This window comes from Talpa occidentalis, unplaced genomic scaffold (assembly GCF_014898055.3).
Source record: "Talpa occidentalis isolate TD23 unplaced genomic scaffold, MPIMG_talOcc4v2.1 talOcc4.9, whole genome shotgun sequence".
NCBI classification, from domain to species: domain Eukaryota; kingdom Metazoa; phylum Chordata; class Mammalia; order Eulipotyphla; family Talpidae; genus Talpa; species Talpa occidentalis.
In genome coordinates, this window is record NW_023605305.1 from 80,471,117 (window position 1) to 80,483,302 (window position 12,186).

General features: G+C 51.0%; 1 protein-coding gene and 1 non-coding gene across 2 annotated transcripts; both read left to right on the top strand.

Moving 5' to 3' along the window:
* The first annotated feature begins 461 nt into the window (after positions 1-461).
* Positions 462-568, top strand: LOC119237403 (U6 spliceosomal RNA). Its single transcript, XR_005123328.1, has one exon. It is a non-coding gene; the product is annotated as a U6 spliceosomal RNA (small nuclear RNA).
* A 4,789-nt stretch (positions 569-5,357) lies between these two features.
* On the top strand, positions 5,358-11,675 carry THEM5 (thioesterase superfamily member 5). The gene is made up of 6 exons (XM_037499509.2): positions 5,358-5,878; positions 6,814-7,015; positions 8,013-8,151; positions 10,622-10,732; positions 11,004-11,128; positions 11,422-11,675. Exons 1-6 carry the CDS (start codon positions 5,756-5,758, stop codon positions 11,460-11,462), a joined length of 741 nt encoding a protein of 246 aa, XP_037355406.1. The 5' UTR covers positions 5,358-5,755; the 3' UTR covers positions 11,463-11,675.
* Positions 11,676-12,186: the final 511 nt, after the last annotated feature.

Sequence of the window (12,186 nt, forward strand, 5' to 3'; positions counted from 1 at the left end):
CTGCAGCCCTGTATCAGTCTGTCCAGCCTGGTCTTCAGACTGTTGCTGTGGACCTCTGTGGTGTCACCTCAGCATCCCCACCTGTAAGCACCTCCAGATGCCACTATGAGTTGAATCTTGACCCACTGCTTGCCAAGATGCCACCAGCTTCATGCCCTCTTTGACAGGACAGCACTATTTAGCATGAGCAGGATTAGTTTGGACACTATCTGGGGTGAGATAGCTGGCTACTTGTGGCCTTAGAAACTCTTTCCTTCCCAAGGGGGTTAAATAAACCCCCTTGTTGTCGGACACTGACCCTTCTTGGTGTCTTGCAATTGAGGGCACGGGTGAGTATCCAGAGACTTGGTATTCTCTTTGGCACTGTCTCTAGGCACCGTTTTAAGGTCACAGTAGATTCAATAGCAACGGCATCTGGGAGTCCACTAGGGAAGTTCCTTCTTCATCAAAAAGGCCAGGTGGTGCTCGCTTCGGCAGCACATACACTAAAATTGGAATGATACAGAGAAGATTAGCATGGCCCCTGCACAAGGATGACACGCAAATTCGTGAAGCGTTCCATATTTTTATACACCATGGACTATTACTCAGCATTCAAAAAAGATAAACACATGCAATTTGCAGCCACATGGATGGAGCTGGAAGGGATCATGCTCAGCGAAATAAGCCAGAAAGAAAAAGAAAAATACCGGATGGTCTCCCTCATAGCAGGAATCTAGAAAACTTAAATAAGGGACCAGGAAAATGAATAACTATAAGAAAGTGAAAATCAAAATCAACAAACAACTATGAACCAGAGACACTCTATGGGGGGTGAGGGGCGGGGAGGGGAGGGATTGGGGTCAAACTAAGGGGGTTGCAATTGTATGGGGAATATAAAAATAAAATTTATTTAAAAAAAAAAAAGGGCCAGGTGGGGGTCACCCCAGACAGAACCACTCCAAAGTGGGAGTGGGTGTCCCACCATCACAGCAGGAATCTCCCTCTTGCCCAGAATGATCTGAGAGGGCTTCCAGGGCCCCCTAAGAGAAGGGGTTCTTTGTAAGATTTTTAGGAATGTTATAACTTTCCTGTTTCCTCTTCATGATTAGCAGTAAATGCTGTTAAATAAAAAATGTCCTTGATTGGCAGGCAACCAGGGAGGAGGGCAGACTGGGGAGACAAAATGCTGCTGTACAGACAAGCTTGTAGGCGACTGAAACTTCAAATGACAGGAAGGGGGCATGAGTTTAGATTCAGGGGACAGCTAAAAGAAAGAGCGAGCCTGGGACCAAGAACTGGCCTCCTGCTGAATCTCCAAAGGCCTTGGTTACCCCTGTTGCTTCTCTCCAAGCCAAAGAAGTTACTAGTTGTGTGGTATGTGGGAACCGGCTCCCTCCGGCTTACCAGAGTCACAAGTACCCAAGTTTATGTTCATGATCAGAGGCTTCATAGTGGTAGCTTCAAATCAGCCACCATGGGAATATTTACACCACAAAATCTCACAAATACTATCAGCTAGAGCCTCACCCCCACCATTTACCAGGACACACCACTGCTGGTCCTCCCCATCCCCCCACCTTCCCCCCACCCACCCGCCATCCCCTCTACCCCTCAGGTCAGGCCCAGGAGGCACTTCTGTGAACAGGTCTCATTGACACCAATATGCGCTGTTAATTTAGTCCTTGACTCACAAAGCTGTAAAAAGGAATTCACAGACATTTTAGATAAGTAAGCAGAGAGAAACAAACTTTGTTTAAAAAAGTAAAGAAATGTTTGTTTAAAGGAAGAAAGTAAGGACTCCCAGCTATGCTGTACTTGGGGGGCGGGGGAGTGGCAAGGAAGCCCTTGTGGGCCTGTGTCTAGGGGTATTTAAATCATTTTTTCCTCTATTTTAAAATCTCATCATCCTACTCTGTGATTGGCTCTTTCTCCTAGTGGCTCTACTCCTCCGGGCAGACATGCCCATTTTCCCAGGTCTTATCTTAGAGTTGCCTCCCGTGTCCAAGGTCTTATTCTCTCAAGTTTTACTGTCTTTGCTTAGTCTTCCTGGACTTTCTGACCTCATCTCTGGAGTATGTTTTGGCTAGTACCTCTTAGAATTTACTGTCCTTATCTCAGAAGCCTCTTTAACTCTCCCGAAGTCCCTGCCTGCAACTTGCCCTGAGAGAAAGAAGTCCCTATCTTAGAGAAAGAAGTCCCTAACTCAGCATTTGCCTGTGGGCCCCAAACTGGAAATGAAGTAGGTGGGCAGCAAGCTAAACCAGAGTCCCACCAGAGTTTTGTATTATTCTGAGCCTGCGCTGACTTCCCTCTTTTTCCTCAATGCTTTCCAAGGGAGAAGGTTTTTTCCCTCTGAGCTGAGCTCTCGCAGGAGAAGCGTTGGGCCAAAGCTCATGTCCAAACAAAGCCGAAGGAGGTGCTAGCCCACTGCTAGTGGCCTTCCTGAGGAGCTGCCTTCCCAGCCCACATCTAGGGAAACTTGGGTGGGACAGAAAAACTTCACAGGATGTATGGAATGGGGGGGGTGGGGGGAAGGCAGTAGAAGAGGAGAAGAGCTTTCTCCACAACACCTTTCTCTTCCTTGATGGCTTTAGACAAGCTCCTCCAGTCTACAAATTCAGGACCACGCCGTGCTCTCAACTTCACCACAGCTGTTCACTCAGGCAGCTTTCCCCCAATCGCCTTCAAGCTGTCATATCCTTGGTTCTATTACATCTGCTCTTGAATATCACAGACGTCACCAGATCTTCATTTCTTTCCTTTTCTCTCCCCTGGCCTCTTTCCCCTGCCCGCTGTGAGATGAAAGTTGACCCTGCTAGACCTTGGAAATCATCACTATAAGGAAAATCAAAGTTGCCCAAGAAAACAAAACATGGTATGTGGCAAGGCAGAGAACAAAATTCACGTAAGTATAATGACGTAAATATTTGAAAGTTGATTCAACCAAAAATTACGGAACAACTAAAGTGGGAGGGTGTCTACAAGAAAAATGCCACGTTTCTCCTTTACTCTCACTCCCAACACTTGTGCCCAACCTGCCTACAAGTGAGATTGTCCTGACCCTTTTTGGGGTCTGCTCCTTTGCGAGAACAGCTCACAGAACTCAAGGAAACATGTTTACTTGTTGGCTGCATGGAGAGTGGATGTTATAATGACGCAGGTGAACAGCCAGATGGAGAGATACACAGGGTGAGGTCTGGGAGGGACCCAAACGCAGGAGCATCGTAAAGCTGGGGTGTGGCAACCTGGAAGCTCTCCAAACCTAGTGCTTTGGGGATTTTTATGGAGATTTCACCACGTGGGCGTGACCTATCCATAACTCAAGCTCCAGCCCCTCTGCCCTCTCTGAAGGCTGGGAGGTGAGACTGACAATTCCCAGGTTCTAATCATGGCGTGGCCTTCTGATGCCAGCCCCATCCAGGAGACAGCCAATGTCAGATTAGACACAAGACACACCTGTAACCCAGGAACTTCCAAGGGATTTATGAACTCTGTGCCCAGAATCAGGGGCTCTAGAGACCCACAGGTATTTTTTTTTTTCCACAGAGGGCAAAGCCCTCTAGCCAGGCAACAAGAGATACACATCCACTGTGGAGAGCACTCTCCAGGCCACGCAAGGGCGGGAGCCAGCTCCCACGTGGCTCCCGGACAATGAAGTGAGGATTTCTTTTCCCAGGTTCAGTTACTGACTCTTCTTGGGAGGGCAGCCCTTGCTGCCTCCTGGGGCAAGCCTGCTGGAATTAGCTCCAGGCTTCAGGAGCCTCCTAGTCTGTGGCACACACCCCCTCCCCCCACCCCGCCCCGTCCCTACTCCCTTTTCCTCCAAATTCTCCTTTAACCCATTTACCTTTTCTAAGATTCTATTTTTCTCTCCTGTCTCCTCCTTGACTACCATCTTTCAAATCCAGGGAGGTGGCAGAGGACATGAAGGAATGCCTGGCACCAAGGGGGGCAAGCCAGAGCACCCAGGGCACCTGCTGCAGTCAACTGCTGCTGCCCAGGGGTGAAGATGCCATGTCATCAGCTCTTCCCACCTCTCTGGAGAATTTTCACCTTCTGCTTTGTATGAAACTCCCTGTTTTTAAATGTTGGCAACTCATTGCAATATTTTCACTGGTCCTACAGACTTAATAAAAAAAACTGGTTCCCCCAGCCCAACTTTCATTCAAATCTTCACAAAAAGTAAGGAAAATAATTATATTGTACTTTCCTGGGGCAGTCAAATATAGAAGGTGGAACAAAACCTTTAAATTTCCATTTTAATACTATCTTTCAGGGCCTCCCCGGTGGCGCAGCAGTTGAGCGCTGGGCTGCGAAGCTGCCTGCAGCCTCTGCAGCGCCGGTTTGATCCCCGGCTGCTCTCCGACCACCGGAGGAGGGTCCCATGTGGCACGCAGACCTCTCCTGCCGCCCGCTGCTCCCCTCAGCAGTGTACTTCGGTCCTTCTGCCTGCTCTGCTCCCCGCTCTGGCTCTGGTGAGTTCTCTCACCCTCCTGCACTCCTGACTGTGCCCAGTGCTTGTATAAATAAATGTGCTTGTATAAAAAATAAATAGGTGAATCTTTAAAAAAAAAAAAAACGATCTTTCAGAACCTGCCAAAACACCACCATCATCCCATCTTTGCTTGGTTCTGAACTTCAAATCATGTTTTATTCTAGTGAATTAAAAAATAGGACTTTTGGGACTCCCTGTTGGCACAGGGGTTAAAGTCTCAATGCTATCACACTATGACAGGCCACTGTGGCATGAGTTGGATCCCCGGCCAGGGAACTGATCTACATGGCGCAGCAGACCTATCCTGTCTCGCCCGCTGCTCCCCTCAGCAGTGTATTTCAGTGGATCTGCCTGTTCTGCACCCCACTCTGTCTTTTGTGAATTCTCTCACCCCTCGCACCTCTGGCCTACTCACCCCCAGTTCTTCTATGCATAAATAAATAATTTTTTTAAAAAATAGGACTCTCAGTATATAAAACTGGCTGTTTTAATTCAATAGAGGAAACATCACCACCAAAAAAAAGTCTACCACCTTGCAGATGTTTTCTGAGAAGTCCCTCCACTCCCCCACCCAAAGCTGTCTCTTCCAGGCTTGCTAAGTAACAAAAACCTCAACCAGTAGTTCCCCCAAATTTCCTGTTCACCTCCCTCCCAGGGCATCCTCTCCCCGGGTTTCCCAAAGCACAGATCTCCCTTTCTAGGCTGATCCTCCCTCCTGCCCTTCCTTTCTCCCTCAGCCCATCCAGCAGGTAGAGGCCTCCTGTGCTGACTCCTGCCTGGAATACGAGAAGGGGTGGCTTAGGGCTGTGAGAGTTAGTTTTCTGAGTCCTGGAATCATTCCAGGACTTTCAGGAGCTTTCTTGCTGCAAAGCTCTCTCCACAGCACATACAGACACCCCACCAACACCATTCCATCAAGGGACAGACCTCCCTTATCTTTCTGGGAATTTTCTGTCCTCCCCACCCCCAGTTCCTGGGCAGATCTCCAAGGTTTCCTGTGCCCTGTGCTATTTCTTTATGCATTTTTTTCTCCTCTCTGACTCAGGCCAGTCTTGCTATACATTCATGTCCAGGCAGCATCTGCCCTGCCCCATGCACTGGGAGGGGTTGTATAGAAAGTATAGAAAGGCCTAGAGCAGCATCAGAGGTGTTGCGGAAGCTTGCTGCTAAGGAAGCCTGTGGCAGAAGGGAAGTGGCTGTATCTGCTGCAGAGCTGTTTACCTTGCTTCTGCCTCCAAAGCGGACCTACAGCCTGCCAGCCCTGTCCGCCTGCCCACCATGATGAAGAGAGGCTTCCAGGTGGCAGCAAGACTCGGCCACCACAGAGCCCTCCTCAGAGGACCCCGCATTCCACCCAGACTTGACCCTGCCTCAGCCTTCGCATCCTCCACAGATGTCCTGGTGAGTTCCCAGCTCAGCCAAATGGGCAGCCCTCTTCCTGGGCACCTAGGACCTAGGGGCCCCCCAAATCTCCTCTTCTCAGATGCTGACTAGAGCAGTAAGTGCTGGAGCTACTTCATTTGGCAAAGGGAAAGTGCTCTTGGGAAGCCAAGCAGCCCAAATCCCAAACTAAAACACCAGGACGTTTCTGTCCTGGCCTGACTCTTGTGTAGTCACCATGGAATCCCTTCCTTCCTAAGGGACTCAGGCTGGTGAAACTGAGTTGGGGTACCCCACAGGGTGGATCCCACATGTGATCTTAGCAGGTAGCTCGCTTATTGTTCACAATTGTGACTGTGTGTGAGCATTTGATGCCATAGAATGTCATAGATCATCCTGATCCCACAGATGGTTCCACAGCTTTGTGGGCACAAAAGCATGGGCACAAGTAGTGCCCCCCCCACAGTGTGGCCAGAGTTGGAGTAGCCCCTGAGGTGAGGGGTAGTCACGATGGTCCTCACCAGCTATAGTCACACCCTGGGAAGACAACATGTCAGAATGGACTCTGGTCTGGCCATCTGCTTCCATGCTCACGAGCTGTCAACCTTACCCATATTTCCTCAGTTCCCCCACCCATAAGTGGGACTACTACTAGCAGTCTTCAGTCTCCAAGGACTGCTCCCAGGTTCCAAAAGAGGACAATTATAATGCACCGCCATGGAGCAGCATGCCTCTGACTGTCAGCCCGATTCCCTTCCTTCTCTCCTTTCATGCTTTAGCATCCCCTTCCCAGTCATGCACAAGGGTCCTCACACCCTCCGCAAGGAAGATGGACTACCTCAAGCTGAACCTGGCAGGAGGAATTGAGGAGCCCAAGAGCCCAGAGCACACCAGCTAGAGGCCCCGCAGCCTATCCCCTTAGAAGCTGTCTAGTCTCCCTGATTTTTCCTGCCTAGGTCTCAAGATTCTGTCCAGAGAAGACAGATTTTAAGGATTATGCCCTTCCCAATGCCAGCTGGGGTCCAGACATGCTGAGTATGTACCAAGAACTTCTGGAGAAGACCAAGACCGATGGCTGGATCAAACTGCCCTCCTTCAAGTCCAACAGGGACCACATCCAGGGACTCAAGCTGCCGTGGGGGTTGGACGTTAAAACAGGTAAGGCCTGGCCTGAGAGGGCCCATGGGTGAAGCACATGCACACAGGCCCTCCTGAGGGGCTATCGGTCCCTTTCCCTTCCTTCAAAGGCTCTGGGGAGGAAAGAAATGTACCAGCTCCATCCATATCTCAGCCAGTTCTTCCTGCTCTCACAGCCCTTCATGCAGTAGCCCCAGGGTGGATGAGAAGAGGCCTGTCCATTGTCCCTCCTCTCATCTAAAGAGAGCACACCCTAGCAGCAGCCTTTGCTTTCCACCCACCCTGGTGAAGCCTCACAGTTGTTTCGCCTTTACTGTCAAGCTATGTCCCAAGTCCTCCTCCCACCCCACAAAGGCTGTCAACCCCCCTTGCCCAAGCAAGCCTCAGCACACCATTCCTGCTCTGCTAGCCTGGAGCAGCATTCCTGAAACACCCAACGATCAAATTGACTGTGTTTCCACCTCATCTATCTATCTCTGTGTGTGTGTGTGTGTGTGTGTGTGTGTGTGTCCATATTTTCTCATCTCATCCATGCATGTGGTTTTCCTGCCTGGTGAGGAATGAGCAGCCTACCCCTGGGTCTCTGGCACAAAGCAAGGGCACTGACATCGCTTTTGTAAAGAAGTTGGCATCTATCCTGGAAGAACGTAGCTACTTGTTCTGGAAGAGATTTAGGACTTTAGTGAACTCTCTGGACTGATATATATGTGAATGACATGAATTCGATTTTGAATTTTCAGTATTTAAGGTCTGTTCAAGCCTTGACCTGGCCCTGATTCTCCCCACTCCCTCAGTCAGGGAACTTCTTCAGTATTTCTCCCTCCAGACCTGAGCACTCCTTGAGGACCGGCTATGTCTCTGTTCTTGGATTGAACGCCTCCTGAGGACAGGACCTGGGAGTCAGGTTCTGGGTGAGGCAAAGCTCAACACTGTGTGCTAAATGGGGTTCCATATCTGCATCAGACCCCAGCCCTTTCTCTTCCCTTCACCAGCTGCCACACTGCCCATCTCTCCTCAGACCACAAAGACTGGCGCATCTTCACCAGGTGCATCCAGATGGAAGGACAAGGCTACGAGTACGTTATCTTTTTCCACCCATCTGTGAAGAAGTCTGTCTGCCTATTCCAGCCAGGCCCCTACCTGGAAGGGGCCCCCGGGTAAGGCCACAGGCAGGACAGGGTGGGAGGGGGGTGTCCTGGGCTGGTTCCAAGCTTGGCTCAGCAGGTAGATTGGGTGTACCCCACACCCTGTGGCTGGTTCCTCTCTCTAAGGAGTTAAGCCCTGGACCTCAGACTCACAGGTCTAGGTCTGGAGGGACGTCCTGGATCATCCTGTCCAGTCCCCATTCTGCAGATAAGAGACAGTCTCCATATGGAGTTCTGGGAATTTTCTAGTAGCCAGAGACTTAAGAGGACACCTTGTAAAGGATGTGCTAAACTTGGAGGAGCGCAAGATCTGGAATTGGGAGTCAGGCATCCAGGCCTGCTCTTGGCTTTGGCACCCCAAGCAAGCAATTTAACCTCTGACCTTCACTCTCCTTACCTGAAACCTAAAGAAAAAGGTCTACCTGCCAGAGTTGCTGAGAGAGATGATATTTGGGGGTGTGATATTTGTGCACATGCTCATGAGCCATGAAGTACAATATAGCTATCAAGCACCATCTATCCTAAACCCTGTGTTCCCACGAGCTCACAAAGGCACAGGAGGCAGCACAGGCGGTCAAGGCCAGATCCAGGACTCTAATCCAGGAGTTGGGACTTTGGGTCCATTGCTCTCTCCACTGCACTCTGCTGCCTCCAAATTTGGAACTGACCCAGGAAGGAACTCACACTGCACATAAACACATCCACAAGGGAAATCAGCCTGGCCTAGGCCTCTTGTCTTAGGACACTGAGCCACAAAGTCATGGTTACCTGCCTTCTCCTCCATCCCTGTTCCTGGTTTAGATCATCACTGAAGGCTCTTAGTAGTTCTGGAGTTCCTGCGGGGGAGAGAGAGAAAGGAGGGAACTAGAGTGACTTTAGGGCCCCAAGGCCTGAGAGGGAGTCAGTTGTGGTGAAACAGAGTTCAGAGTGCTTTCTCCATGTCAGGGCCTCTGCAGGCCGTGGGTCCAGACTGCAGCCCTTGGTCAGTCGCCTTGTCCATCTCAAAGGAGTCTTCTGCAGCGACACTGAGCTCCACACTAGTGCATGCAGATGCAGGCGGATGAGACCAGAGCCCTACCCAGGCCATAAATCCCCTCCCTTCTGAAGAGGAGAACCCCAAGAGGCAGGGATGAGGATGAAATATGGCTGCCTTTTATTCATCACTGAGGGGATAACCAGCCTTGACAGCTGGGCTGTGGGACGCTGGCCCTGACTGTCTTTTATTCAGAGGCACATGGAGGCAGTACATGAGAGGCAGAGGTGGGCCATCAGCACGGAGGCCAGCAGGGGCTGAGGGGGCTTGAGGGAAGAGATGAGCACCTCTCCAGCCCCAGGGAAGTGAGGAGAGTAGGTTGCCGGATGAGAGCTCCCCTGAAGAGTCCAGGCACTTGTCAGCAGGTCCTCTGACTTGGCCAATGAGGACAAGGAGGGAGGGGCAGGTTTAGGATTATTTGACACCACCCCATTTTCCCTCCCTCCTTTAACCATCTCAGGCGTGTGAGGAGGGAAGGGACTAGAAGTTTGCATAAAGTTTTGTAAGCATCACTTCATTTATCTGATAAGAATTACTTTAATTCATAACTCAGAGTGGAAAAACTAGGGCTCAGAACAGTCTACCAAGTTGTTCACGATCAAACAGGTAGTGAGTGGTGGAGCAAGGAGTGGAGGCAAGTGGGTGGGGTTCCATGCCCCCATTTGCACCAAGGGAGAGGGAAGCTTGTGGTGCAAAGCAAGAGGGTGGCCTGCGGCACTACAGTGGGGACAGGTGCCCTGGGCCACAGATTGAAGGCCGTGCTTTGGAAGTCAGAAAATCAAATATGTCTGGTGTTACCTGCCTTCTAAACTCAGTGCCTTTCTATTTTCCCAACTTAACCAACAATGAAGTGGCTTTGCCAAGGAGGTTGGCATACACAGTGAGAAAGAATGTTACACACTTGAAATAAGGCAAATGTTTATAGAGTCTGCTGCTATGCGTGCCCTTTGTTGGCACTTGCTAGGTCAGAAGTCACGTTTCACCTTGACTGTCTTGAAAATGTGGGCTTGGCACAGGACTTAGGTGAGAGCTGGCCCAGGCCCCCTCTGAGACTAAGTCCAAAAGTTCAGGTGCCTTTCCATCCTCCATGGGCGTGCACCTTCTGGATCGTGCGACTGCTGGTTAATAGGTGATGCCAGCAGTTGGGTGTATCAAAAAATGTTCTCCCATTGACTCTAGAAGAAAAGAAATGATTTCCTGGTGAAATAAAATCATTGTATTGGCGGTTGCTAACACATACTGGAGTCAAATGGGAGAAAATCTCCATTGATTTTGACTGGCTTGATCAGATGGGAGAAGCTCTGTTTTCTTTATTGTTTAGTTGCTCTGAGGCTGAAGAGCTGTATTTGGGAAGGTAGAGGCTGGATGGGGGTCTGGGGGAGCCCACCTCAGTGCTGAGAAAAAGCCCATTGCTACGGGCCCCATCCTGGTCTTGTTCCTTGCCCCCAGGTTTGCCCACGGAGGGTCCCTGGTAGCCCTGATGGACGAGACATTTTCTAAAACTGCCTACTTGGCTGGAGAAGGGCTGTTCACAGTAAGCCTCAATGTCAGGTTCAAAAAGTAAGTATGGATCCTTAGGGCATTGGCCAAAGTCCTGGCCCTTTTCATCACTGAGGGGATTGCCAGCCTTGACAGCTGGGCTGTGGGACTCTGGCCCTGACTGTCTTTCCTTAGCAGCTGCCAAGCAGGCCTTCTGGTTCTTGGTCATTTGAGGCCAGAGCCACTTAAGTCCTTGAGGCAGGGTGGGAGGAAGAGAAGGGAGGGCTGAGCGGCAAAGGGATGAAGGCCAGGGCTTCACGTGAGCGGTAAGCAAAGACACTTCTTCTCCCAGCCTGATCCCTGTGAACTCCCTTGCTGTACTGAATGTGGAAGTGGAGAAGATTGAAGACCAAAAGATTTACATGTCCTGCATTGCCCAGAGCAGGGACCAGCAGACTGTCTATGCCAAGTGCTCAGGTAAAGAGGTCCTCAGCCTCACCCCAAGCCCTCTCCTGCCCCCACTCACCCCCGGAACAAATGGAAGGCAGCAAGAACACTAAGGGCCCAGTCCCAAGCCAGGGCCCAGTTGTTTTAGAGTGGGCTTGGGAGCTGCTGGAGTATCAGAGGAAAGGTGAGAGCAGCCAACTGGGACTTGTTCTGCGTGTGCGTGTTGCTCAACCTCTGTCAGGGCCAGAATCCAGGTAATTGGGTCCTGGGAGCAAATGCCCAGCACGCCCAGCTCCTGCCACTTGACTGGTCTTCTTGCACAGGTGTCTTCCTTCAACTGCAGCTGGAAGAGGAGTCGCCCTAGTGACTGTCTTTATGCCTTCAGGAGAGCAGACTGCTGGGACCCACCACAGTGCAGGGAGGGGTGCTCACTGACTGAGCTGTGAGGGAGTGGGCATTTTGAGTCAATAAAGTCTCACAGCCCCATACTCATCCAAGACCCTTCTGTAGTTGGAAATCAAACCCCCACATCCCTCTTCCCATTCAGCATCAAGAAAGAGATGACAAAGCACCTGCCACCACCAGGCAGGGGTGAGGCAACAAGCACCAGCGACACAGCAAAGAAAGTTGCACACTCACGGGAGGGGGGAAAGGGGGTGGGCAGAGGCAGCCAGTTCCTGTGACCCCCACAGTGCAGACACACGAGGAGGAGGTGGAGGAGGGCCTGGGTTGCTCTGGGACAGCAATCAGACAGGGCAGCTGGGCTTGGACAGCATCTCAGTAGTGAAGAGGTGGCAGCAGCAGGCAGGGAAGTGGGGAGGCTCCCGGGAGGGAGCAGGAAGAGCAGAGGCACAGAGAGGGGTAAGGCCAGTGACTCTGGAGCATGGCATGGGATGGGGACGGCTGGAGCAGGCCCTGGAGGGCTTTCTGAACCCTGCTGCGGAGCTCCAACTTTGGGAGGCAACAGGGAGCCTTTAGGGGGCTTGTGCTTGGAGTTTTGCTCTTTAGAAAGATGTCTGGTGGTTGTAAGAGGTGAGCAAGACTGAAGCTGGGGCACCTATAGGAGACCCCTGCTGGGCTCTGAGCTG